This window comes from Cynocephalus volans, chromosome 5 (genome assembly GCF_027409185.1).
Source record: "Cynocephalus volans isolate mCynVol1 chromosome 5, mCynVol1.pri, whole genome shotgun sequence".
Taxonomy (NCBI): Eukaryota; Metazoa; Chordata; class Mammalia; order Dermoptera; family Cynocephalidae; genus Cynocephalus; species Cynocephalus volans.
Genome location: NC_084464.1, coordinates 49,708,672 through 49,734,759, shown reverse-complemented (window position 1 = coordinate 49,734,759; position 26,088 = coordinate 49,708,672). Strand labels below are relative to the sequence as shown.

Here is a 26,088-nt window from a genome sequence, read left to right as displayed (position 1 = left end):
GCCCACCAGATGTTTGACTGCATTGACACAAAGAGTCACCAGCAGAGACCAGAAAAAGAAGAGGAAGTCTCTCTAGTCAAAACCTACTCCAGAGTGATAGAAGCAACTGCTCTGCCTGATTACCAGACATCAATGTAGAGATACTAGAAACATGAAAATCAAAGAAAATATGAACCACCAAAAGAATACAGTAATCCTCAAATACCAGACATTATAGAACAAGAAACCCTAGAAATGACTAAAAAGTAATTCCAAGCAACAATCTAAAGGAAACTCACTGAGATACAAGAAGACTTAGACAACATAATGAAATGAGAAAAAAAATCCAGGATATGAAGGAGGAAATTTATGAAGAGATTAATACTTTAAAAAAAGAATGTAGCAGAACTCATGAAACTGAAAGATTCATTCAATGAAATAAAAAACACAACTGAGAGCTTAAGCAGCTGGCTAGAACAAACAGTAGAAAGAGTTACTGATCCGGAAGACAGTCTTTTTGAAATAACCCAGATGGACAAAAATTAAAAAGGAAAAGAGAATTTAAAAATGGAGAAATCTAAAAGAGATATCAGACAACCTTCAGTGCACAAACATTTGAATCATGGGTGTTCCAGAAGGGGAGGAGAGAGAAAAAGGCATGGAAAATCTAGTCAATGAAAGAATAAAGGAAAACTTCCCAGGTATAGAGAGAGGCACGGACCTTCAGATCCAGGAGGCTCAAAGTTCCCCAAACAGATTCAACCCAAAAAGATCCTCTCCAAGACACATTACCGTCAAACTGGCAAAGCTCAAAGACAAAGAGAGAATCTTAAAAGAAACAAAAGAAAAGCAACAAGTCACCTATAAGGGAACCCCTATCAGACTAACAGCAGACTTCTCAACAGAAACTCTACAGGCCAGAAGAAAATGAGATGACATATTCAAAATACTAAAAGAAAAAAACTGCCAGCCAAGGATACTATACCCAGCAAGGCTATCCTTCAGAAAGGAGGGAGAAATAGTGTACTTTGCAGAGGAAACAAAAACTATGGGAGTTCACCACCACAAAACCGGACCTACAAGAAACCCTCAAGGGAGTACTGCATCAATAATCCAAAAAATAATAATCACTCATCTTACTAGATATACTTCTGTTCAAACTCTCTGTTTTTTTCATAATTCAGTCTTGGTAGATGGCATGTTTCTAGGAATTTATTCATTTCATCCAGATGATCTAATTTGCCGACCAGCAATTATTCATAGTATTCTCTTATAACCCTTTTGATTTGAGTAAATTTGGTTGTAATGACCCCTGTTTTATTTCTGATTTTAGTTTTTTGAGTCTTCTCTCTTTTTTCTTAGTCCATCTAGGTAAAGATTTGTCAAATTTGTGATCTCTTCAAAGTACCAGCTTTTAGTTTCACTGATTTCCTCTATTTTTTTTTTCTATTTTCTATTTCTTTAATCTATACTCTAATTTTTATTATTTACTTCCTTTGCAAGGTCTGGGCTTAGTTTGCTCTTCTTTTTCTAGTGCCTTAAGGTGCAAAGGTGATTGTTGATTTGAGAACTTTCTTTTTTATTAATGTACACATTTACTTTAAATAAATTTCCCTTTTAGCAAAATAAACAAACAAATAAAATTATCCTGATTTCAAGATAAAATCTCTCTCCTTATAACCATCACACTCTCTCTGGTCTTACTTCTGCCTTCTCAGACCATATAGTACATGTTTCATGTTTCCATACAGTTTCAAGATTTTCCATGAAATCCCATCAAATATTTGAGGATATCATGTCACTCCTAAGTCAACTTTTTTCTAGGTCAAACATTTCCATCTTGAATGGCATTGCTTATATCTTTGGCCTATTTTCCCTTGAATTGCCCATTTCTTATTGGTTTATAGAAGCTCTTTACATATTGTGGATACTAACCCTTTGTTAGATATGCTGATAATATATTTTCCCAAAAGGTTATTTATATTTTGACTTTGTTTATGATTTTTTTTCCCATATGGAAGTTGCTAATTATTTTTTATGTAGTCTAATCTATAGATTTTTTTTCTTTTATGGGCTTTTGGGTTTTGTATCTTGCTTATGAAGATATTAATATAGTCCCACATTGTGTTCTGGTCCATTTATAGTTTTTGTTTTGTTTTTCACATTATGTTTTTAAGACAGGCTTCTTTTTCTCAACATATTTTTGAGATTCACCCATGTTATTGCAGATATCAATAGTAATTTTTTATTGCAGCTATATTTCATAGCATAAGTAAACCACTAATTATTTATCTATTTTCCATTTGAATTGTTTCTAGTGCTTGGTAATTATGATTAAGGCCACTATACATGTTCTTGTATAAGGCTTTTTAGTGGACATATATTTTCATTTTTCTTGGGTATATACCTAGAAGTGTGCCACAGGGTAGAAAGCTATATACTTAATTTTACAGGAATTTGCTAAAGAAGTTCTACCATGTTATACTCCCACCAGCAAAGTATGACAGTTTCATTTCTTCATAATCTCAGTAATACTTGAGAATGCCAGTCTCTTTAATTCTAGCTATTTTAGCGGATGAGCAGTGATATCCTACTGAGATTTTATTTTACATTTCCCTAATGATGTTGAATACCTAGTCACATGCTTATTTGGATCTTCTTTGTAAATGCCTGTCCAAATTTTTGGCCCATTGTAAAAAACTGATTTGTTTGTCTTTTTATTATTTATTTATAGGAAGTTTTTATGTATTACAGATACAAGTTCTTTGTCAGATACATGTCCTGCAAATATTTTCTCCTAGTCTGTGGCTTGCCTTTTCATTTTCTTAGTGGTGTCTTTTCATAAGCAGATGTTTTTAATCTTTATGAACTCCAATTTGCCAATATTTTATTTAATGCTTTTTTTTTTACATTTACAGTGCTATACTGCATTCATTGATATCGTGTTTTTTAATTGAAAAAAATCTGTATATAAGTGGCCCCATACAATTCAAACCTATGTTGTTCAAGGGTCAACTATACATTTATCTTAGGGTTGTTTTTGGCATCTATCTTTTTGCTCCTCAAAAAGGGTCTGGAGAACTCTTTATCTCCCCAGAGACATCCCTTTTTCAGCAAAAGAAATTAGGAAGATAGTCCCTAATACAGGATAGTCCTAAATGGCAGAACTGGAGAAGCCTTGGAAATCATATACAGCAATTTTTAAATCCAGTCAACCCAATGTTCCCTCTTTTTTAAAAATTTATTGAAATTTAATTGATTGTACATGTCTGTCGGGTACCGTGTTGATTATCAATACCTGTGTGCAATATATGGTGCTCAAATCAGGATAGTTAGTATATTCAACATTACACAATGTAACCACTTTTTGTGACCCTTTACTGATCTCTCACAAACCCCATCCTCTCCCCCGTTCCTGCCTCTGGTGGTCTCAGTTCTGTTCTCTCCTTTTGAAAGGTCAACAAATTATTGTGATTGTCATATCTTTCTTTCTTTCTTTCTTTCTTTCTTTCTTTCTTTCTTTCTTTCTTTCTTTCTTTCTTTCTTTCTTTCCTTTTTTACTTATTTCTTTGGGACTTTTTTTTAGCTCCCATTTGTGAGTGAGGACATATGGTATTTCTCTTTCTGTGTCTGGCTTATTTCACTTAAAATAATTTTCTCAAAGTTCATCCATGTTGTTGTGAATGGCAGAATTTCATTCTTTTTTATGGCAGAGTAGTAGTCCATTGTGTGTATACACCACATTTTCCTCATTGAATCATCCACCAATGGCCATATAGGTTAGCTCCGACTCTTTTGGCTATTGTAAATAGAGCTGCAATAAACACTGGAGTGCAGGTATCCCTTCAACATGCTGATTTTTGCATCACATCTAAGAACTCCTTGCCTACATTGAGGTTATGAAGATATTCACCTATGTTTTCTTCAAGAAGCTTTTTAGTTTCAGCTTTCATTTTATGACTATGATTCATCCTGGATTAATGTTTGTGTATGACAAAAGGTCAAGGTCAAGTTTTTTTTAGATGTAATTTTTTTAAAGATTTCTCCCATTTGCATTGATTCTGTATAATTGCTATTTGCTGTAATTGCCTAACTTGGTTTCCTTATTTCAGATTGCTAAATTTCCTTATGTCAAGTTATTTCATTTTGCTTGCTCATTTTATGAAATATCTATGTTGATTGATATAATAATTAAAGAGGATCTCCTCACCCTGTAGGACAGGGCTTGCTTCCCTCCATGGGTTACAATTCCCCTTTCCTCCAGTAGCGTAGTAGATGGCTGCAGGAGTTCTCTGGTGGGCAATTACCCACATCAATAACCTAGTGACACTTGGAAACAAATTCTGTAGCCAGCACTCTGGGCCTTGGTGGAGTTTCCAAGTTTTACCACTCCAATATTGTACCTCCCACCTCTTGCCATAGTTTTTAAAAAGGTAAAACTGGAAATGCTTTCCTCTACCTTCTATTTGGTCAAGATTTTTCTCCCCTGATCTTCACTTAACTGATGATTCACTTCTCTAGTTTCACTGCCCTGTGCTCATGAACCAGAGATCTGTGAGTTGGTTCCTAGAGCCTTCTTTCCATTTAGGACAATTACATATTATCTGATCTTTTCACATTGTTTATAGTGTAAGTTGGAGCCTCTCAGAATTTTGACACAGATTCCTTTCCTATTATTGCTTTTCTTACTGCCAGAGAAAATTTATTTGACCAGAGAACTGCAGACTTGCCACTGTAATACTGATATAAATGAACCTAGTCCGAACTTCTCTGACAACACAGACAATTCCATTATTCAACCAACAGGTATTTACTGAGTGTCTAGCACTGTGGCTCTTCATTGTGTCCCTTCCCTCTCTCTTTTATGGAGAGCATAAACAATAAAAAAAATTATTGGGGATAAATGCTGGCTATTCCTGATTCTTCATTATTTCATTCTCAGCCCATACTGCCATGGTTTCCTCCTTAATGTAAGAAATACCTTAAAACTGATTTTAAGTGATCCACAAAAAACAAGGATTTTGCTCTTGAGCGAAGAATAGGCTGAATTTCAAAACAAAATCTGGAAGAAAGTCAAAGACTCCTATTCCCTTTACTTTTAGGAACAAAATACAATGAGTAAGACACACATGAGAACTACAACTCAAGACACAATTATTTGAGTCAATTTACCTGTTCAATCTGTTTGTACCATATCATTAGCACTTCCTCCAACTGATGAACAGTTTCTGAATTGCTAGCTGCAACTGTCACTTCTTCAAAGGTCTGAAGTTTGGAAAAATCAACATTGTCTATCGTCTTTAACTTCACTGTCCCCTCAATACTTATTCTAGCACCTAAAAGGGAAAAATAATACTAAGAAAAGAGGTGTTTAATGTCAATGTGTTAAATATCAGTATGTGCTTTCCATCTATAAATACTGAAATGTTAAATATCTAAGACTTTATAGAAATATAATTATAATTTATCATTAGACTATGACTTTATGATTTATTAATAAATTTTATATTTTAACAATATGAAATAATAACAATGTATTTTAAAGAGTTCATAATAAAGTATATATTTTTTAAATGTAGTGAATTTTCTATCAATGATATAGGAAGAGATTTCTCCTACTATAATGGAAAATAAGAAAAAAGACGTATTTCTCCTGCAAAGATTCCTGGAAATGATGGCTCTAAAGATTTTAAATCTTACCTCTTTGTCTCATAATTATTTTGACTAACATCTTTTTCTCTAATGTTATCTTTAATAGCATATTTAAGAGGTAATTTGCTTATTTTTAGTAATTTACTAAACATTAAATTTTATACTTACCATCTAAAAACGAAAGGTATCTGTTGATGGTTTCAGTGAAAACATGTTTTTCAGATTCTCCCTGCTTGGACTGGTTTAAAGCACCCCAACTGTTTGTTGCAAGAATAGCTGGCAGAAATATATTTGCTAACATATTCCTAATCCCATTTAAAAGTCCTTTCGATGCATCCAGAACAGTAAATAGCACTTCCTGAAAGGGTGGTGTTTAAATGTTATTTTATATGCTAATCTCAATAAAGAACTGAAAATCATAACCTATTTTACATTGCAAAAAACATAGACAACTAATACATTTTATAAACTATTAGGAAAACTTAAGTGATTATGAATATTAGAGTTCTAAAATCAGCAATCATATTCTGCCCCCATTTAACCATTCACATGCTCATCAAATTCTTTGCTCATCAAAGAGATGCTTTCCTCAGTGCTTTAATTTCTGCATAGGGAAGGAGCTACGGCCTGGAGCCTATACAAGGTGAGGAAAATGGAACTGAGACTTCCGCATAAAAAAAGTTCTCAGTTGAAAGTTGCCCTGTCCATGAAACAAGAACCAGAAAAACTCTATCAGACCAGGAAAAGAACAAAACTAGACCTAACCCAGAATTTTGGTGGAAAAAATTACCAGCCACAAGAAATCAAAAGCCCAGAAATCAAAGGGTTCACCATCCATGAGTGTGATATCTCAGTTAACACAATTTAAGTGAAATGGAAATCCCAAGCCAAGAAATTAAGATAAGAAATTTGTCCAGGGCCACTAAAAATTGGTTGTTTACAACAGAAGATTGCTTGAATAGAGGTTGTTTAGCTTCGGTTAGGATTCTAGGTTGGCAGTTATTTTCCCCTGCCTCCATGTAGATATTTCAGCCACAAGAGATACAGTGAAATAGTGTAAACAGAGAAGGAGCAAAATTAGGTTGGGTTTCTGATAACTTTCCCATTGTAAAATGTATTAAGACTCTAAGAAAAATAGAGAGAACTAATACTTGTTGAGAGCCTACTGGTATGTCAGACAATACAATAAGAATTTACTTATATTATTGTTGTCTCACGACAATCCTGCAAGGTGGGAATTTTTATTCCCAATTTAAGAATGTAGAGACTTAAGTGTCAGAACAGATGAGCAACCTGCCAAAAGGCACACTTTCGCTAGTCAGTGGTGAAGCTAGGAGGAAATTCGGGTCTGTTTGACTAAAATTCTTGCTTTTCTCATTCCGCCATCACAGAACTAGGTTAGCAATGTTGAGGCTCTAGGTCAATTCTCTCTTCTTCTAAAACTATTAAAGAGTTAAAATTTTGAGTGAAGAGGAGCTTAAATAAAGTAACTAATACTTAAAATTGTCTGAACAAAATCAAATGTGTTCCTAGTGAATGGAGGATGGAAATTATTTGCTCATCATCTATAGGAAATGGAATTTTCATGAATTTTAAAAGCAGTATTTAAAGGATAAATCTAAGCACTATTATAGCTAATCTCTGTTTCTTTAGATATATGAATACATTATTTTCTTAGAACTCAATTCAGTCTTATATATAGAAAAGGACAACAAAGTAAAGCAATAGTGTGACTATGAAAAGACATTCAATGTTTATAAATTTGGAGAAATTTTTTAACTTACCTCTTGAATACTTTTAGCATTTAAAGCAACATCATTACGACAGCGAACAAAAAATATGCACAGTCCTTTTAGTTTCTGTGGATATGCGTTGTCTACATACAGTCTCATCATTTTTGCCCCTTTGGTTGTTCCAGGAATAATTCGACCACATTCTGGAAAAAAAAGTCAAGAAGTTAGCATATGATCACATAACTGATCAAATGCGATAAATTACTATGGCTCTTACACTATTGTTTCTTTGTAAGAAGTTTTCTACATGATAAAAACTTCTACAAGGAGTTTTTTATATGGAATAAATTCTTAAATTGCAGCCTCCTCTGCTACCTTTCCTTGTGCTCTGCACTTTTGCCCCTTTTGGCCTGGCCTCAGAGCCTTCGTGGAATCCCATCCCCAACCTTTTGACTTCATCTTTCAGATCTCAGGGGAAATGCCACCATCTCAGGAAGCCTTCCTTCACTGACAACCCCGAGAAGGTCTAGTTCCTGTTCTAAATACACTCATAGCACCGAACTTCTATTAAATCTTTCCTTGAACTAATTTCAGTGAAAATTAAACATCTATAGACTTTCTTTAATTAAAACTATTAAAATGTAAGAATCTGTTAGATGGCTGGTTGCAATATTAATATGCAAAAATGAACAGCTTCTTACTTACAAGAATAACCAATTTTATGTGTGATAAAAGAAATTTGAAAATCCCATCACAAAACCACAAAAGTGTTTTGTCTGCCCAGCCTTCCTTCCTTTGCATTTGGAGGATTCTTTCTGTCCTGTGATTCTGAAGGATACCAGTCCCAGGGCCCTACAGGGGTGGGTATGCAAAAACTAAACTAATTAGACTCTCTGCAAGAACATAAACCATGAATGGAGACACACAAATTAAAAAGGAGATTTGGGAGATGTTAGCCTAGAGATGAATCCTAAAGAAACTACCCTGGAATCCATGGAAATGCTCTAATCCTGTCCTTCCCAAAGTCTGACTATTCAACTAGTTCTAAATTTTGTGAACTACCATCCCCCCATTTTTAATTTATTTATTTATTTTTTTTTGCTTACTAAGCCAGAGTCTATTTCTGTTCCTTGCAGCCAAAGAACCCTGATGCATGGTATGTAGGAGCATAAAAGCTCAAATGTCCATTTATGGAGGTTGCAAAGGGAGTTACCTACTCTTAGTATTCTCTTTTTCCTTGCTAAGAGAAACTGGTTTTGTCCCATTCAGCAATGTGTACATCCCCAGGGAGAAAACTGCTTTCCCAGCCCCCCTAGCCCCTGTGGTGGCCATGTGACACAGTTCTGGCTGATAAGACAGATAAGACAAGCTTGAGCTTTCCAGATAAAGGGAAGAGATGAGACCATCAATACAGAAAAGGTTTCTAAAAATCACAAGGCAGCTGTACAATGGAATACTATACAGAATTCTTTAAATGAGATAAATCAATATGTAATGACATAGAAAAATGTCTAGGCTATACTGTTAAGTACAAAAAGCCGGTCAAGGATAAAATGCGTTATATAGTCACATTTTAGAAATGATAATAAGCATTTATATGTTAGCACATGCATATGAGAAAGACATATAGAGGAACATTTGCAAAACTGAAAAATGTATAACTTTCGTAGGTAGCAAAAATAATGGTTACAAATATGTCTACCCTTTTTTCTGGAAATTCCCCTTCTGAGAATTCTTCCTAAAAAGTATTCCTAATCCACATAGATTTAGCATCAATGATATTCATGAGGCATTGTTTCAAGGAGCAAAAAGTTGTAAACAACCTAAATTCTAGTAGGAGATCAGTTTTGAAAATTATAGTTATATCAACCTAATGAAATACAATGAAACTGTTAAAAATTTAATTGTAGGAATGTAATTATTACCATGGAGAAGACAATATTATCAAATTTAAGAAGCCACTATAGAATAATATGTAGAGTTGGATCCCATTTTTGTAAAATATGTAAAATATGTAAAAAGCAGTTATAGAAAGATATTCATCAAGGAGTTAACAGTGCTTTCTCCAGCTGAGTGGGACTGTGGATGGTTTTTTTTTTTTTTCCTAATTGTACATATTTTCTCATCCTTCTATAATTTTCAGCTATTGTTTTAATTTTTAACAAGTTATAAATGTATGTACCACACAATAATCCTCCTAAAATAAGAAATGCAAGAGAGAGAAAATCCACAGAGCAGACCTAGTCACTAATAGAGAGTTCACATATTTTGGCTGAAGAAGCAAGACATATATATCAAACAATTAGAGGAAAGTAAAAGAACATAATCGAGTGCTGTATTTACGATGAAAACTAAATGAAACAGGAGTCTGGAAAATAGTGATAGAAGTAGGCTGGAACGCTCTGGGAAGGCTCTGTAGAAAGAGAATGCATGTGTGATCTGAAGGAGGAGTAGGGTTTGCTGGGTGGAGAGAAGAAAGGCAATCTGAGAGAGTCAGGAGAGTGGAGAGAAGGGCACAGAAATGACTCCTGTATGCACAGAAAACAATGAAGCGAGTGGCTTAAAGGGAGCAGCAAACTCACATCTGGAAGGATCGATGAGACTAGACAAGTACTGTGTGTCCAGATTACACACAGTGGGCCTTGGATAAATGAGGGATTTGGACCCAATCTGATAAATAGCAGGACAAGAAAAGATTTACTTGGCAGGAATAAGTAGTGTGAATTTCAGAGAAGAATCTGATAACAGAAATATTGGGTTTTCAATCTGCAGTACTAGGGCAGGCACGAAAAATGGGCCTAGCCTAAGGCAGCAGAGGAGGAAAGTGAGAAAGAACCCACAGGAGGGACATAATGAAAGTACATCTGCAGGATTTAGAAGATAAGTAGACAAAAAACCAAAAGGATTGCCCAGGTACCTAGTTACTAAGACAAAGGTTTAACAACCTGGTTGTGTTCATTATTTTAGGCAAAATGTGATCAGTAGGGAAAGCTAGATATTCCAACTAACAGCTGCAGCAGGCACAAGATACTGAGCCAGGACCACAGGCGGCAGCTGCTGGACTCTGGAGTGGCTTCATGACTGTTTCTAGTCATCTGAAAACACGTAGACAAAAGGCTTCAACTCTTTCAGGAAAAATGCAATTAAATTCTAATGAAAATGTATGTTCCCCAGTAGCAGTCAATGATTTCTTTAAGAAAGTTTTCTCCTTAAATCATTATGGTAATGATGAAATATATATTTGGGCTGAAAATGTACTGTTCTTAAGACACTATTTTTTACATGCAAGCTTCTGGTAAATTCTTCTTTATAAATAGAGAATTGTCTATATACAAGGGAAAATAATATGCTGCACTTTTACGTTCATTAACTAATTACTAGCACATTGCCCCCATAAAACATCCTTACCAAGACTGGGTACATCACCTTCCTGATACAAAAATTTCAAAGTCTTACAACCATCTTTCATAAAAAAATGAGTAAATGCTTCCAGCTGTTAAACAAAAGAGAAAATGATGATCAATAAAATGACTAGGGAACTACAACAAAATGAACCAAGCCCTGTACGAGGCATTTCACACACCTTAATTAATCCTCATCATTTTGCAGATGAAGAAAATGAGGCTCAAAGAGTTAATTCAAGACACACAGAGGCAGGTACATTAGAGGCAAGATTAGAACCCAAACTAACTTAACTCCAAAACTACAATGGAATATAGGTAAATTCTATTTCTTAACCTACATTAATGATCTACAGCTTTGGGCAGCCACTTACCTGACCCTGCCTCACAGAATCTTATAAGGGTAAGTAGGTGAGTTCAACTGGAGGTAAATAAAGGAATTATTATTAAGAGAAACTTTTTTTTTTTTTCTTTTTTTTTTGGCAGCTGGCTGACACAGGGATCAAACCCTGGACTTTGGTGTTATCAGTACTGTGCTCTAACCACCTGAGTAACCGGCCAGCCCAAGAGAAACTATTCTTAAAAGCTGACTTGGGAAACAGAAAACTTGTCTTATTAACTAACCATTTTGTTTGACCAATTATTTAAGCAATTATGTTCTCAGCAATTGTAATTTGACCCATATATAGCCAAACTAATATAAAAACAAATTATTTTAATGATATTCTTCCATATTTATGAGCACGAAGTTATTATTCAATTATTTAGGAGTCAGTGTAATATCTCAGTAAGTAGAAAACTAAATAGCTCACATAAGCAAAAGCCTTCAAACATCATACAGGAAATGCAAAGTTACTATACTCCTTTCACCTAGTCCCAATGATTCCATACAGAAATCTCTCTCTTGGTTACTGAGTTTGTCTTTCCTTACTGATCACTTGGGGGAAGAATCCCAAGTGTAGCAAAGCCACTCCCCCTAGGGCAATAGTTCTTAAACTTCAGTGTGCATCAGAGAATCACAGAGAGGGCTTTTTTAAAATATAAAATGTTGAGCCCAAGAATTTACGTTTCTAACAAGTTCCAGGTGATGCCGATGCTGCTGGTCCTGGGACCACATTTAAGAACCACCACCCTAGGAAATAAAACAGAACCACATAGATGCACTTAGCTCTAGCTCTAGCCCTTAATTTTCTACTCTTCCATCTCCCATGTAAAATTGATTCTCACATAATTACAACCTAAAAGATACAAAAGCTGTCAGCACAGCTCTTCTTGCCCAATTCTATCAATACTTCCTTCCTGATCCTTAGCTTTGAAAGCATGCAAATTCTCAAAAGTAGTACACATGACTATGACAAAAAGATATCAAAATATCAAATGCAACAAATCCTTGCTTTTTAGATACATCGTACTTCTGATACTAGCAAAGCAAATGTTGTGGGCCAAAATCATGAGTGTGAATTAAAAGTTCACTTATATTACATAAAATTTTACAAGTAGTTTATCTGAGCTTCACCCTAACATTGCGCTAGGTAAAGGTAGCATTATTATGGCCACTTTGTGGAAGCAAAAACTAAGGCTAAAAGGAAATTAAGTGAAGGACCCAAAGACACACAATCACAGTATGGAGCCTGAAATTGGTCCCCAGCCTCAGGTGTCCAGATCTGTGCTCCTTCCGCAGAACCGTATGTGGCATAATCCTGCCTGACAACGCCAATTTGTCTGGCTACTGCTAATGTCTGGAATCCTCACAGTGCCAATTGTCTAGCTACTCGACCACGACTATGCCAGTTGTGGTGCTCTTTTACCTACTGGTAATCCTGCACCGACTGGGCCAATTGTCGCGCTAAGGCTGGGTCTGGAGCTCCCAGACCCCTCAAGCCCATTCACAGACTGGGTCACAAAGCCTTCACACACCAGGCTGGGTCCACAGACCCCTTCATGCAGGTCTATGAGCTAGGTAACCAGCCAAAAAGGTCCTTGGACACAAGAACAGCAACAAAACTAAAAAGATACATTGGCGCACATGCACACTAACTCCACACACACAATTTGCTTACAAAGGATGCTGAACCACACCCAACTGGACCCAAGGCGAGGGCCCTGACCAAACTATTCTATTTTCCCAACAAACCTGGAACCAGGCTGAGAACAGGAGCAGTTCTGGGAGGGACTGCTTGAGAGGAACTGTAGTCATGGGAGAATACAACTATGGCCAGAAACATAGCCAAGTGTGGAGCATCAGACTTCCCTTCTTTTCTGCCCTCTAATCTCCTGCTGGTGCCTCCCAGTGGCTGAACCAAGTGGAAGCCAGAGAGCAAGGGAGTCCATGTGATAGATTCCATAGAGTTCAGCCTTGTAGACCACAGAGTAGGGCAAAGACAAGGGGAGAATGGATCTGGAAGCAAGCAAAACAACCATCATGCCCTCTGCTGTCTGCCTTTTTGTGGTGTCCTTACTGAGCTACTTTAACTCTGGATTGCACCCCAGGCTTCACATTCATATACGCAATTTCCTAAACCACATCAAACCACGTCACTGCTTGTTCCTTGTTCCATCTTCTTACTCACCTGGCCATCAACCTTGACGCCAAATTATCAAATGTTCTTGCCTAGTCCCTTCAACCAGATAAGCAATCTAAACTCTCTCAGGGTTTGACACTGGTTTCCGTTCTGGCTGCACTATCTTCCTTCCCCTGTACATTCACAAACAACTCTTTTTTTTTTTTTTTCTTAGGAAAAGGAAAAGAGTTTATTTCTGGCAGCCAGGGATATGCAGGCCAATCGAAGTGTGCAGCCCCGAGTTGAAACCTCTCGCAGCTTTTATTTTTAGCTAGGCGGGAATTTTTCGCGCCTGACACAATCTAGCCAATGCAAGCAAGCCAGCGGTACATAAGCTAATTTTGCGGTTAGCCCTGTAGCCCCTCCCCACCCTGGATTCCCCATAGGGACTTTCCAGCCTAAAATGGCGTTGGTTATGCTAATTTGTTTATTCCTCCATTTATTTTAGCAAGCAATTTGTACAGAAGCAGAATGCATATGTTAAGGTCAGTAGGAGTTGGGGCGTCCCTTAACATCCCCCCCTGTTGTTGTAGCTATAGCAAATCATTGCTATCTTAGGGGTTGAATTTTATTTTATTTTTTTTTTTAATTTTTATTATTTTTTTTTTTAGTATCAACACTGGTTTTTATTAACACTGGCATGTGGGATCCAGGTGTCTAACATAATATTAAACACATGTTTAAAAAAGAAAGAGAGGGAGGGAGGGGAGAAGGAAATAGACAAGAAGGAAAGAAAGAAGGGAGGGAAGGAGGGAAGGTGGGTCAAATAGCATATGTTTTCAAAAGCTGCACTAAAAAAAAGAAGAGAAAAGACGGCACAAGAAATCCATCTTCATGTAAGGAAAATATAGAGCCGTTAAGACTTTTAAAAGATAAGAATATAGATAGAAATAGGTGCTATATTTCAAATATTGAGATGTTAAAAATTCATCTAGTCCAGCCCTGTAGTATCAGGCTGGACTAAATTAGTTTACGCCAGGGTTAGACTCACTCCTGATAAACGGCTGCTGAATGCATAGTGTAATCAATCAATCTTTCTTTTTAAATCCAATCTGTCACTTCCATTCTCAAAACCCTCCAGTGTCTTCTCACGCCAGGAATAAAATCCAAAGCCCTTCCTGCCCTAGGCTCCCCCTAGGAGCCTCTAGGAACCTGCATGACGTAGCTGGGGTTTCCTTTTTACTTCATGCCCCGCCTCGCAGTTCTGGCCTTCTGACTGTTCCTTCAACATGCCAACTCACTCCTACCTCCCTGCTTTGTGCTCACGGACGACCCCACCTTTCCCAGCTCCCCTCACCCCTGCTTCACCCCCAACTCTCTCCCTGACTGAATTCAGGTATCTGCTCAATATCACCTCCTCCAAGAAGTCTTCCCTGACCACTCTTTTAAAAGAGCCCTCCAATCACCAACCATTCACTCTTTCTCCTATCTTTATTTCTTCTTTGCACTTATTATCATCTGAAATTACATTATGTATTCATTTTCAGCACTTTTTAGTATCTATTTGCTGCACTGAAATGTGAGCTCCATGAAAAGGGACTTTCTCTTCTTCACCAGGGTATCCCCCAACTCCCTAAAGCGGGGCCTGGCATTAGTCAATACTCAATATTTGTGAAATAAAACATCCTCACTTGGAGAGATACTAAGCCCTTAATCAAACCTGTTCCAACACTATCACTATCAACAAGTCCTTCCTCTGGTCTTTACCTGAATCCCAGAGTGATGACCAGCGGTTGACTAACAATCTCCGGTAAGTAATTCTTTGAGATTACAGACTTGATGGTGAAATGGGGCCTTAGTTATGACTTATTACAGCCCTTTCATCCTAAGCTGAGCACACAGGTGCAGAGAGGTTAGCTGTTTCTCCAAGCTCACCCAGAAGCAAGTGACCCTGGGTCACTTAAAGGGTCCACAGTACCTTCTTCATTTCTGTAACCCCAGGACCCAGCAGGGTGCCTGGCACAGGGAAGGAGCTAAGCAGAAGTGCACCCAGGGGACAAATGCCCTCAACCCTGCTCCAAGTGCTCACTCTACTGAACTGCCCTTCCTCTTGTGACTTCCTGCCTGAGAGCCATTTCCAGTCACTGAATCATGTGTCATTACTTCCTGTCCTCTCTTCTTTTATTTATTTTTTATTTATTTATTTTTTATTTCATTTTGTTGATATACAATGTGGTTGATTATTGTGGCCCATTACCGAAACCTCCCTCCCTCCTCCCTCTTCCCCCTCCCACCCAACAATGTCCTTTCTGTATGCTTGTCGTGTCAACTTCAAGGAATTGTAATTGTTATGTCTTCTTCTCCCCCCGTTTTTGTGTGTGTGTGTGTGTGTGTGTGTGTGTGTGTGTCTGTGTGTGTGAATTTATTTATTTATTTTTAGCTCCCACCAATAAGTGAGAACATGTGGTATTTCTCTTTCTGTGCCTGACTTGTTTCACTTAATATAATTCTCTCAAGGTCCATCCATGTTGATGCAAATGGCAGTATTTCATTTGTTTTTATAGCTGAGTAGTATTCCATTGTGTAGATATACATTTTCCATATCCACTCATCTGATGATGGACATTTGGGCTGGTTCCAACTCTTGGCTATTGTAAATAGTGCTGCAATGAACATTGGGGAACAGGTATACCTTCGACTTGATGATTTCCATTCCTCTGGGTATATTCCCAGCAGTGGGATAGCTGGGTCATATGGTAGGTCTATCTGCAATTGTTTGAGGAACCTCCATACCATTTTCCATAGAGGTTGCACCATTTTGCAGTCCCACCAACAATGTATGAGAGTTCCTTTTTCTCTGCAACCTCCCCAGCATTTATCGTTCAGATTCTTTGGGATTTTAGCCATCCTAACTGGGGTGAGATGGTATCTCAGTGTAGTTTTGATTTGCATTTCCCAGATGCTGAGTGATGTTGAGCATTTTTTCATATGTCTGTTGGCCATTTGTATATCTTCCTTAGAGAAATGCCTACTTAGCTCTTTTGCCCATTTTTTAATTGGGTTGCTTGTTTTTTCTTGTAAAGTTGTTTGAGTACCTTGTATATTCTGGATATTAATCCTTTGTCAGATGTATATTTTGCAAATATTTTCTCCCACTCTGTTGGTTGTCGTTTAACTCTGTTAATTGTTTCTTTTGCTGTGCAGAAGCTTTTTAGTTTGATATAATCCCATTTGTTTATTTTTCCTTTGGTTGCCCGTGCTTTGGGGGTCATATTCATGAAGTCTGTGTCCAGTCCTACTTCCTGAAGTGTTTCTCCTATGTTTTCTTTAAGAAGTTTTATTGTTTCAGGGTGTATATTTCTTTAATCCATTTTGAGTTGACTTTAGTGTATGGTGAAAGGTATGGGTCTAGTTTTATTCTCCTGCATATTGATATCCAGTTCTCCCAGCACCATTTGCTAAAGAGGCAGTCTCTTCCCCAGTGTATAGGCTTGGTGCCTTTGTCAAAGATCAGATGGCTGTAGGTGTATGGGCTGATTTCTGGATTCTCTATTCTATTCTATTGATCAGTGTGTCTGTTTTTATGCCAGTACCATACGGTTTTGGTTATTATAGCTTTGTAGTATAGTTTAAATTCAGGTAGTGTTATGCCTCCAGCTTTATTTTTTTTGCTCAGCATTGCTTTGGCTATGCATGGTCTTTTGTTATTCCATATAAATGTCTGGATAGTTCTTTCCATTTCTGAGAAAAATGTCTTTGGAATTTTGATGGGGATTGCATTGAATTTGTATATCACTTTGGGTAGTATGGACATTTTCACTATGTTGATTCTTCCAATCCAAGAGCATGGGATATCTTTCCATCTTCTTGTATCCTCTCTAATTTCTCTCAGCAGTGGTTTGTAGTTCTCATTATAGAGATTTTTCACCTCCTTGGTTAACTCAATTCCTAAGTATTTTATTTTTTTGGTGGCTATTGTAAATGGGCAGGCTTTCTTGATTTCTCTTTCTGCATGTTCACTATTGGAGAATAGAAATGCTACTGATTTTTGTGTGTTGATTTTGTATCCTGCTACTGTGCTGAAATCATTTATCAACTCCAAGAGTTTTTCACAAACAACTCTTAAGGGAACACCTTTTCTGGCTTGATTATTCCCTTCATGCCTAAATTTACCATTCCTTGCAGCTTACGCAGTGTCTGGCCTGGTCTGCAATGGCTTTAAAAGTAGATCCTAACCACACAGAGACAAAGTCTGAGACATACTCCAGGAATGGCAAATATAAGGATTTGTAGGCACATGGCACTTCCACTTCCTAACCAGCATGCTAGCCAGTGAGAAAGACTTCTCCCAGAGAATGCCAATCCAGAAAGCCAAATGGCAAATATTTAAGGTGGGATTACCAGCTCCGCAGACACCCACCTCCCTCATTTAGTTCTAGCAGTTGTCCTCCCCTGAAGACAATGACCAGACCCCAAAGTCTATGTCTATACCCTTTGCACAGCTGCTAGAATTTCAGCTGTGGGGTTGGCCAAATTTGTGACCTAGCAATTTTCAGATAAAACAAGATTGGAAACCTAACTGGTTTCCTCCCTAAGCAAGTGCAGGAATGGTCCTCAGGACAGGCCTGAAGCCTGGGCCTACTGAGAAATGCTTTTTTAGAAACTGGCCTTTCCCTCATTTCATCGTCGTCATCTCAAGGATACATATAGGGTTGTTTTGCACCAATTGTTTCTTCTTGGAGATTAGGCAGACATGTAGCCAAAGTCACCATAGGAGCCAAAACAGTCATTAGAGAAGGGAAGCCATTAAAACAAACAAACAAACACAACTTGAGAATGGCAAAGAAAATCCTCTTGCTATATGGGTAGTATCATCCACAGTCAGGACCAGCTATAGAATTTGTGGGACCCAGTGAAAAATGAAAACGCAGGACCACCTGTTAAAAAATTATTAAGAATTTTGGGGCCGGCCCGTGGCTCATTCGGGGGAGTATGGTGCTGATAACACCAAGGCCTCGGGTTCGGATCCCTATATAGGGATGGCCGGTTAGCTCACTGGGTGAGCGTGGTGCTGACAACACCAAGTCAAGGGTTATGATCCCCTTACCGGTCATCTTTTAAAAAAAAAAATTATTAAGAATTTCAAGATGGTGAAGGGAGATCATTAAATCAAGCACGGGGCCATTCTAAGCACAGGGGTCTGTATGACTACACAGCCCACATGCCCATGAAGCCAGCCTTGATCATGGTGGTACATTCCAGCAGGAAATTTCAGTGTCCTAGGAAACCACACCCTACTTCCAGTTGCTTGCTGTGGTGCACCTTTTTTCTTATGTACACATATCTATGCATTCTCTATCCTTGGTCATTAAAATAGCTTAGAGCTATTGATGTCTTTGCATGAATCACATCATTGTTACAACTGTATACTAAGGGAGCAGGAAAATGAGCAATTCTGTCGGGGACTTCCAGGACTAGACTTTTATAAGGGGTCTTAGAAGAAATGAAGGGCAGACAACTTTGCAGAACTTGGCAACACACTGCATCAAGCAAGGGAGAAGCTCTTTTAGGCACCATTCCACAGAATGTTGGCTCATAGAGCAAGCTGAGGAACTTTGCTCAAGTTCATTGACCCTTGTAAAAGCAGGGAATATGGCCCCCATGGTGACAATCGCACCACAACCCCACCCCACCCCAACTCTCTCACCAGTGCATTCAGTGGGACAATCGGCTCACCACTAACTTATACCTGCTCACTGGTCTTGCTGGGATTCTAGCCCAACTGACTCCTAGAGTTGGGAAAAAGCCCAAACAGCTAGTGGTAGTGTTATCAAAAATTAATTTAGAACCAGAGCTATGAGGAGGAAAGCTACGACACAAATTTATCATATACTACTATACTTAGGGTGACCATATACATTTATCATCCAAAACTGGGACACTCTTAGGAGTCAGAGGAGGCAATGTTAATAATTATGCCAGGAAAATAGGCATAATCCAGAACTGTTCCTGGTACACTGAGACATATGGTAACCTGGCCTTGTTGCAAGCTGACATGACTGACTCCATCTTTGTCCCAGTTGTAAAAACAGATAAATGCATTTTTACACTCTGTAGCTCAGTGGTCACAAGCCTGTTCCTGTGTTAGCAAGAAAACCACAGACTGCCAACTCTTTCCTGTGTAGATAAGAAACAAAGTTGCTTTCTAAAGCAGACCCCTCCTCAAGTAACCACACTTCCTGCCCTTGCACCCAGGTGTGATAAAGACCCTTACCCAAAAAGCTTCTTTACCTAGTTTTAACTCACAACCACAGTAACCAGGTTAACCATTTGTTAGAAAAACCCCAGTTTAGGAAACTCTGCCCGCAGACAGGCAGAGGAGCCAATAAAAATGGCTTAACCTGCTTATTTTGGCTTCTGTAAACCAGCTTGCTTGCTCTTGCAGAACATCCTTTATGCCAGACAGGATGCAGTTTTTGCCTTTATAAACCCTTCCCTAACGAGGCTGGGGGCTGCTCTCTGACCAGGCTTTCTGGGGAAACAGCTGGCCAGCGGAGAAGTAAAATCCCTAATTCCTGACTTTAACAGTGAGTGTCTGTCATTATTCACTCAGGGTGTGCACCATAGAACAACCTGTAATTGCTTCATTGTTTTCTACTATACTAATACAATAGTAACTGTTCCCTAGCTCATATTTATGCAGTTTGGTTTTCTACATGCATGATTTGCATAGGTAGTTCATATAACCTGTACAGTCTCTAGTATCCGCTGGGGATTGGTTCCAGGACCACTGGTGAATACAAAATCTGAGGATGCTCAAGTCCCTTCTATAAAATGGTATACTATTTGCATATAACTTATGCACATCCTCCCATATACTCTAAATTATCTCTAGATTACTTATAATACCTAATACAATGGAAATGCTATGTAAGTAGCTGTTATATTGTATTGTTTTTTATTCGATTTTTTTTTTTAAATATTTTTGATCCACAGTTGGTTGAATCCATGGATGCAGAACCCACTCACGCAGGCTGGCTGTACTTATAAACTATTATTCTACCTGCGCTTGTCTAGACCTCTAGCTTCTGAAGTCATTTTGAGTTAGAATTTTAGCCCAATTTCATTTACTAACTCTCCTCTTTTCTTCCTCCACAATAGTAGACCTGACTAGAAATATCGCTCAACTTTCAACTGACTGTAATTACATATATAATAGCTTCTTCTCTAGTCAGTAAAATTCGTTCTCTTTCTAAATGTTTTGGTGTTCATGACAATGACTCTGGCTTCTTAAATCAGTCACTTCTTTAAAAGCAATTTAAAATATATAAAATTTAAACTTACAGATGGGCAATCCAAAATTAATTCTTCAACAGTTACTATGTCCAGACCAAGCTTTTCTGCTAGAATTTCAAATATATATTTGTATGAAGGATCAATTTTCAGTTTTCGGCTTTCCCTTGCATCTCTAAATCTTGCCTAAAGAATCAAAACCACATGTAAAAATTGTGATTATGAAGAAAAAAATACCAAAATATTTCATTTAAAATAAAAGTGATAAGTGATACACATGAAAAATCTATCAGAAGCACACCTGTCTCTCTTTCAGTGTTTCCTGTAGATTTGGAATGCCACTCATACTTCTGCGATACCTGGAGGAGCGATGGGAAGACTGAGAGGAAAGCACATCAGAAAGCACTGATTGAACCAGTCGTGGTCCAACCCTGGGTCGAAGTCTGCTCAAATCTGTCTCATCATCATCAGGAAGAATTATCATTTCTTCAGAAGGAATGAGATCCTGGTAACCAATCAAGGAAGGTTCCACACCTTCTGGGGAAAGAGGGACAGCATCTTCTCCTGGGGCCTCCCCTCCTGGAAGGGGAGGGGCCCCTTCTTCAGGAGGGGGCGGGGCCTCGCCTCCGGAAGTGGGTGGGGCAATATCTTCTGAACTGGGAGGCGGTGCCTCTTCCATAGAGTGCGGAATCTCTTCTCCCGCAGAAGGTGTGCCACCTTCTTCCGTGCTCATGTCTTCTAACCTTGACTCCTGCAGAAGATCTTAAACTTCAAAACCTAAAATTATAAAATGTTCTCTTTTAACACTGTACATTAAATTGAGTGTTATGTGTTTTTATTCCTCCCCTTGAAGCTAAATAGGTAGCAAAATCATCTACTTCTCCCCTGATCATATTATCTAAAGAAGCTAAGTTTACAGCGCTAGAGAGGTGATTTTTTTTTAGGTGCACACACACAAACACACAAACCTAGGGGATTTTTCAAACTATGAGTTCCTCCTAATTATGTCATCACCCAAAGGTACTGTCCTTCCACACACATTCCAACCCTGCTGTAGTAACCACTCCAACTGATGGGAGGGCACCTGTCCTCAGCTGTATCAGGGCTGAAGAAAAATTGACAGCCACTGCATTAGAAGACTGACTGGAGATCGTTGCCAAGATATGGACTGTGCAAGAGACCAAGCAAACAACTACACGGGCTTAAAAAGTGCCTTGCTTGGGCTGGCCCCGTGGCGCACTCGGGTGAGTGCGGCGCTGGGAGCGCAGCAGTGCTCCCACCGCGGGTTCGGATCCTATATAAGGATGGCCGGTGCGCTCACTGGCTGAGTGCGGTGCAGCCCGTCACAAAAGACAAAAAAAAAAAAAAAAAAGTGCCTTGCTTCAAGGAACAATATGGTTCATCAATCAGATATTAAATTGTCCAGCCATCTCATCAATATAAGTATAACCAAAACCCCACAAAAGCATAAATACATCCTCTTAGTAGCCAAAATAGATATCCCAAATCCAAATACAAAGTTCATGCTGAAAAGCGATTATGACTATTTGTCGAAGCAATGGTGCCATATAAAGTATAAATCCAAGTAGCTAAATCAGAACAGCTCTAATTATTAAGGGGTGTAGCAGTTATCATGAGCACATAATCATGAAAATTGGGGGATGCCAGTGGGACAGGAGAAAATTTTTGTCAGTTACAGACAAAAATCATATTGTAGGACAATAATGAAGGCTCCATCAAAATAAACAAGTTTCAGGATATGGTTAAAATCCAGAAGCCAGAATAATAGTAAATACTTAGAGAACAAAAGAATAAATTCCCAAGCGGATAAGAAAACAGAGAGAGGGGCTTTCTAGTGGGAAACTCTGACAAGGACACTGGTGCAGACCTGACCTAAGTAAGATGGAGCTTCTGATGGAGGGACAACAGCAGACATAACACAGAGACAGACTGTCACCTATGCCCCACAACTGCCCTCTCCAAGTTTTCCAGAGAACTCATCAACAGCTGAAATTGTTTTCTCTTATACCCTTAGTTGGCCTACTCAAGGAAAGAAGTACCCAAACTGATCTTTTAGCTGCAGCTAACCAGTTTACCCACCCTCCCCCCTCAAAATGTGCAAACAAGAACCACTGTTCCCAAACTGTCTGCAGTTGATTTTGCTAATCACGCCTCTCTCCCCTCTTTCATAAATCCTGGGTTTTGCCTTTGATCTTGGTTTTTTGCCTTGACCCCAATCTAGTGTTTATCTCCTTCATACATGAGTTAATCTGGTTGGCAAATAACTATTTAAATGTGTCTCAGTTATTACTGGACACAAAGAAGATCTACAACACCCAGGAGTTGTGTGTGCATTACTTTCGTAACACTTGAAATTGGTCTAGAAGAGCTCATCATACCATCCATAACTCAAGAACAAGTATGACAATACATACTAGTGAAGTCATATCAACTGCCTGTCACTCTGCTCAAATTTATGCCTTTGAATCCTGCAAAACAATTCACTTTATTCAGTAAAAGATTCTGCACCTTTCCTCAAAGAATACTGATAGGCATCATCGTCTGGTTTCTGTAACTAAAGCAAAATTTAATTTAATTTCAGTATAGTGGTAAACACATGTACTGATTGAGTTCAATAGGAATGAGGAGCATCCCTGTAGGCTCCTTACAGAGCCATATAATTATTTAAGCCACTATAGAGCCACTATTATTTAAGCCATCGAGGAAAGGCTAAAATTGAATCATAACACGATCAAGCTCCACATAATGATTGGCCGTATATACAATTGTGGTCAGGGCAATAGGCTGGCTATACCACCAAGCCTAGGCTATACCAGCTAGGTTTGTGTGAGTACATTCTATGATGCTCGCATAACAACAAAATCACCTAACGATGCATTTCTCAGAATGTGTCCCCATCGTTAAGCAACACATGACTGCACTTTGTTTAAGATATCAGGGAAGTATACAGTAAATCTTAATGAGTTTTCATCTAAAAATAGCTACTATGTTTTAATTGGAGGTACAGATTAAATTTTTATATAATGTTATTATCCAACACAATTCATTCCCTGAAGATTCCAGACAGTTGAGATTCATGGGCACATAACTTCAGAACTTAGAAAAAAAAACTTAGAAATCATGCAGTTCATCTCTCCCATTTTACTGGTAATGACGATCCAGAGAAGTTACAGTTCTTTCCCAATTACATAGCCAGTACTCCCAATTACATAGCCAGTACTCCCAATTACATAGCCAGTAATGATCGATCTAAACTTCGGATCATTTCACTACTCTACTTAAGATTCTCCTCTGGGCACCAAATATAAACTATTGTGAAATAATTTGAGATATATTTTCTATGTGGTTGTTGAATATCAAATCTTACTTGCCAGGTAATAAACTGTAAATACTCAAAAATCAGCTTATCACTTCCAAATAGTGATTCAACTATTTAATTTTAAGTTAGAAAATGTATACAACTATTTTATATAAAGGAATTCCTAAAAACTGCACCAAAACTTTAAATACCTTACATACTTGAAATGGAAAAATCTTAGCAAATATAAGTTAACTTACTTTATGTACACATTCTATATGTATGTGTATACATACACATACACACAGAGTTGTTGGTTCACTGCAACATGTTTATAATAGCAAAAACAAGCAAACAAACATACACCTTGGAAACAACCAAGTTGTGCCTTAAAGGACACATTAATTGTACTGTATTACCCATCTTCAATAAAATGTTAATGCTGACATTAGTGATAAAAAGAATAAGGTAGGACTATATATGCAGATACTGAAGCTCTCCAAGACATATTGCTACATGGGAAAAAAAAAAATCAAGGTTCAGTACATTGCATAATGATACCAACTGTATACATTTTGTAAGTATATGTGTGTGTATATATATATATATATATATATATGGTATTTCATCAAATCTAAGATGCACACTTTAAGGTTTAATTGGCAGCATTTTTTTGTTAACATTTTTTTCTTTATGCAATTACATAAAATGTAATTTGCATTTAGTAATTGCATAAAATTTTACCATCAGTAACAGTTTACGTTTTATAAAATACATTATAAGCTTTCAAGGAAGAATACACAATAAATTATTAAGAATGATCACTTTGAGTGAGAGAGACTGGAGAGAAGTAGAGGAAGAATTTTACTTTTCAATGTTATAATCATATGTTATTTTACATGTATTACATGGGTGTATATCATATACAATAACATACAACATGTGTTTATATTTTTTATCTATACAACTTAGGACTTAAAATGTAGGACCTAAAATTCTCTATGAATTTACCCCAAGCATTCAGGCTCTGCTGGTGAAAAGAACACAGTGAAGGCAAGATAAACATTTGTTCACCTTCTCCCAGTCTTCTCTTCCACAAACAACTAGCTGCCACATGCAATTATTTTCAATCCCCAACACTCCCCCTTAAGGTCAATTTTGGTGGTTCAGTGAATTTTCCAAAATTGACAAAGTCATCCTTAGGTCATTTTTAGGAGCAATAGGACATTGGACTACTCCACACCTAGGAATACTGCAGTAAGCGAGCAAGTTGCTTTCCTGTGTGCAAAGTGTACAGCCAACCCAACCACAGCCCCTTCTCTTGTAACCCATTTCTGTAACCCTATTGCTGAATGCCTTAGCTCATTCCTGATTATTGAGGGTCTTCTGAGTAGCTTGGCTGCTGTGCCTGCATACTCTAAGACTCAGGAGCCCTTCCAAAGCAAAATGCACAATCAAATTGGGGTCGGAGACTGTTACATACAACATAAGTGGTCGATGTCAATAAAACGTGAATGAAGAAAGGACTGAGAGAGCCTGGCAGGCAGAGAAACTTCTGGGGAAAAATACTTGACAGAGAAAGTGACATTTGAATCTGACAAAGGGCTGTCAGGAGAGCAGGAGATGGGGAGCATTCTAGGCATAAGGTGGGCTGGTGGAGTGCAAAAGCAGGGAAGCAGCAAAAGGCACAGCTGGCTGGGGAAAGTCAGAAATTCAGGGATGAGACTTTAGGGCTGCAGGGGAGTGGGAAGGTTGGGCAGCAGAAAATACTCCTGGAGATGTAGGTATTTTGTCTGTTTTACTTTTGAATTCTTAAAAGGTGGGTGGGAGCGGGACGTGAAGTCACTTAGACAAAAGGCAATGACTTAGCTTGGGTTTTGTAGCAGGATGTTCACGGAGTCTACTCGTGGAGAGGGGGACTGAATTTTAGCGTGGACTCCAGCTCCCAAAAGGGAGGAACGTGGGTCGGGGATCCGGCGGGAGGAGGCTGTGAGGGGGCGTCGGATGCGGCCTCCCCTGGAGGAGAGCCCGCGGCGCCCACCGCTCCCAGAGCGCCCCTACCGCGCACTCACCCGCTGGCGCCCAGGGTCCCGCCACCGCCCTCCACTCAGCCCACCGAGGACGGCCCCGAGCGGCCTCGCTGCCCCTGGAGCCGGCCCTGGAGAGCCGCCAGCGCGCCCGGCCGTTGGGAGTCCGCGACAGGCTCGCTC

The 26,088-nt window shown here is 38.4% G+C and overlaps 1 protein-coding gene across 2 annotated transcripts in view; it reads right to left on the bottom strand.

Moving 5' to 3' along the window:
- The window catches only part of DNAH8 (dynein axonemal heavy chain 8), a 272,139-nt gene extending 264,598 nt beyond the window's left edge, over positions 1-7,541 (bottom strand). For both annotated transcript variants that reach the window (XM_063096081.1, XM_063096082.1), the window contains exons 1-3: positions 7,416-7,541; positions 5,800-5,989; positions 5,152-5,315 (exon numbers count right to left, since the gene is read on the bottom strand). In XM_063096081.1, the coding sequence (XP_062952151.1) occupies positions 5,152-5,315; positions 5,800-5,989; positions 7,416-7,526 (465 nt within the window). In that variant the 5' untranslated portion in view covers positions 7,527-7,541. The remainder of the gene's footprint in view (positions 1-5,151; positions 5,316-5,799; positions 5,990-7,415) is intronic.
- Positions 7,542-26,088: the final 18,547 nt, after the last annotated feature.